Source organism: Bubalus bubalis, chromosome 2 (genome assembly GCF_019923935.1).
Source record: "Bubalus bubalis isolate 160015118507 breed Murrah chromosome 2, NDDB_SH_1, whole genome shotgun sequence".
Taxonomy (NCBI): domain Eukaryota; kingdom Metazoa; phylum Chordata; class Mammalia; order Artiodactyla; family Bovidae; genus Bubalus; species Bubalus bubalis.
The window spans coordinates 21,536,848-21,539,354 of NC_059158.1; the positions used below are offsets into that span (position 1 = coordinate 21,536,848).

At 40.3% G+C, this 2,507-nt stretch overlaps 1 protein-coding gene across 1 annotated transcript; it reads right to left on the reverse strand.

Annotated features, from left to right (window-relative positions):
• Positions 1-689: 689 nt before the first annotated feature.
• Positions 690-1,619, reverse strand: LOC102411977 (putative olfactory receptor 2W6). The gene has a single exon (XM_006045645.4). The coding sequence runs from the start codon at positions 1,617-1,619 to the stop codon at positions 690-692; it is 930 nt and encodes a 309-aa protein (XP_006045707.4).
• Between the last annotated feature and the right edge of the window lie 888 nt (positions 1,620-2,507).

Genomic DNA, 2,507 nt, shown 5'->3' on the forward strand with positions numbered 1-2,507 from the left:
GCTGGGGCTGGTTATTAGGTCACCCCCACACGCACCACTCTCACAAAGGCATTGTTAGTGGATAATGGAGAAGGTTCAGATATGTATACACACTTCTGAATTCCAGTTATCTTCTCTGTGACTCAGGCTCATTTACATGGGAGCTATAGACCATAGTAGTAGTGTTAGTCTCTCAGTTGTGTCCAACACTTTGTGACCTCCGGGGCTGTAGTCCGCCAGGCTCTTCTGTCCATGGGATTTCCCAGGCAAGAATACTGGAGCGGGTTGCCATTTCCTACGCTAGGGGATCTTCCTGACCCAGGGATCCAACTGGGTCTCCCACATTGCAGGCAGAATCTTTACCATCTGAGCCACCAGGGAATAGTTTTTCCATTTAAAAAATCAGGATGAAAATAGCTACAAGGTTTTTATTAAGAGGCTTGAAAGTATCTACTCAGTTTTATAACTTAGGATATATAGTGGGCTTCCCTGGTGGCTCACACAGTAAAGTTACATCCATATTGTGTGTACCTAAGGTTTTGGGTTGATTCACCTTGACTCTGGATATACTTAGGTGTATTTATCCACATCTAAAAAACAAATCCAAGAATGTTTGATACATTGGCTAAAGTTATTTTAAGCACAACATAAACAGTAATGTTTGAAAAAAAAATTTCCTAGGACATTATAACTTAGCATACCTCTATGTTTCATTGTTGCCTCCCCAAAACCTTTTTCAGCGCCCCTTTCACTTCCTTATTCCTTAAGGTGTAGATGAGTGGATTCAACATGGGAGTCACCAGGTTGTAGAAGAGGGTGAGAAACTTGCCTTGGTCTTGGGAAGAGCTGTTTCCTGGCTGCATATACATATAGATGATGCTCCCATAGAACAAGGAGACCACAGTGAGGTGGGAGCTACAGGTATTGAAGGCCTTCCGGCGCCCAGCAGCTGACTTGATCCTCAGCACAGCTGCTGTGATGTAGCCATAGGAGACAAGAATAAGAGTGAGGGGCAGTAGGACAATGAGAATGGCAAAGGTGAAGCCCAGCATTTCCACTGCATGAGTGTCCACACAGGCCATCTTGATCAGGGCCGGCATTTCACAGAGGAAATGGTTAACTCGTCGCTGACCACATCTGGAGAGAGTCATTGTCAGTGGGGACATGACGATGGCATTGACCAGTCCACTTCCCCAGGCCACAGCCACCAGTCGTAAGCACAGCTGGGGGTGCATAATGACCGTATAATACAAGGGCCTGCAAACTGCAGCATAGCGGTCATAGGCCATGACAGCCAGAAGGAGACACTCGACTCCTCCAACAGAAAGGAAAGAGAAAAGCTGGACAACACAGCCCGCATAGCTGATGGTCTTATCAGGGCCCCAGAGGTTAACCAGCATCTGGGGGACACAGCTAGTACTGAAGCAGAGATCTAAAAAGGAAAGATTTGCCAAAAAGAAGTACATTGGCGTATGAAGTCGGGAGTCTAATATACACACAAGAATTATGGCTGAATTTCCCAGGACAGCCACTGAATACAGAGTAAAATTTACTATGAAGAGCACCATCTCCAGCTTGGGACGATCAGAGAAGCCCACTAAGATAAAACCGTACTCTGAGCTGTCATTGGATTTTTCCATTGCCTTCTTTTCATATCATCTGTATAACTGGTAAGAATGAAATAAAGAATTCTTAATCTTTATTTTCTGAAAACCATTGAAAATCAGGATTTTTAAGGAACATGTAAGACATCAAGTCTCACAACCCATTTAATATTTGAATAGCTTCTGCCCAGGCACATAATTTGTTTATCATTTGTTCAAACATATAGGCAGATTATTTCATTGTTCGAAAATTCAGAACGAGAATCAATAACTTTTTATCAAGTAGTAAATTTCCCCTTATTCATAAGACAAAGTATTTTAATCTTATTAGCATATATCATATCTTAATATCTCTTAATATGACCATCATTAAAATATTTTAAAAGTTACCACACCTAAATTTTCTTTAGACCAAAGCATTCAGTTTCCTTCAACAGTCTTATAACAAGGTTATCAGGTATATTATCACCTTAGTAGATGTCTTCCAAATATCCTAAATGTTGACAATGACCTTCTGAAAATCTGACAACCAGGAGTAATCTCAGTATCCAAGACATGATTTGAAAATCACACACACAAAAAACTGTCTACCATGATCTGGACTATTATAATCTTATTAATGTTGTTTAAGTATGTATTTGCTTCATAGTGTCATCATTTTCACTTACATTATTATTGTATCTACTAAACATCCCAGTTCTTCCCATGAAATGCTGTCAGCTCAGATCTCTATCATTAATTTCTTTGAAAGAAATAGAATTCTGCAATCTAAATTTCTAGGGTCAGAGAGGACATTCTATCCAGTAATAAAATGACAACTTTGGGTATAATCTCTTAGGCTTTTAGAAACATCAGAACAACATGATTATCTTGCAGAAGAGAAGTGCATGGCGATCAGGATGAATGGAGAAAAAAGGAAAGATA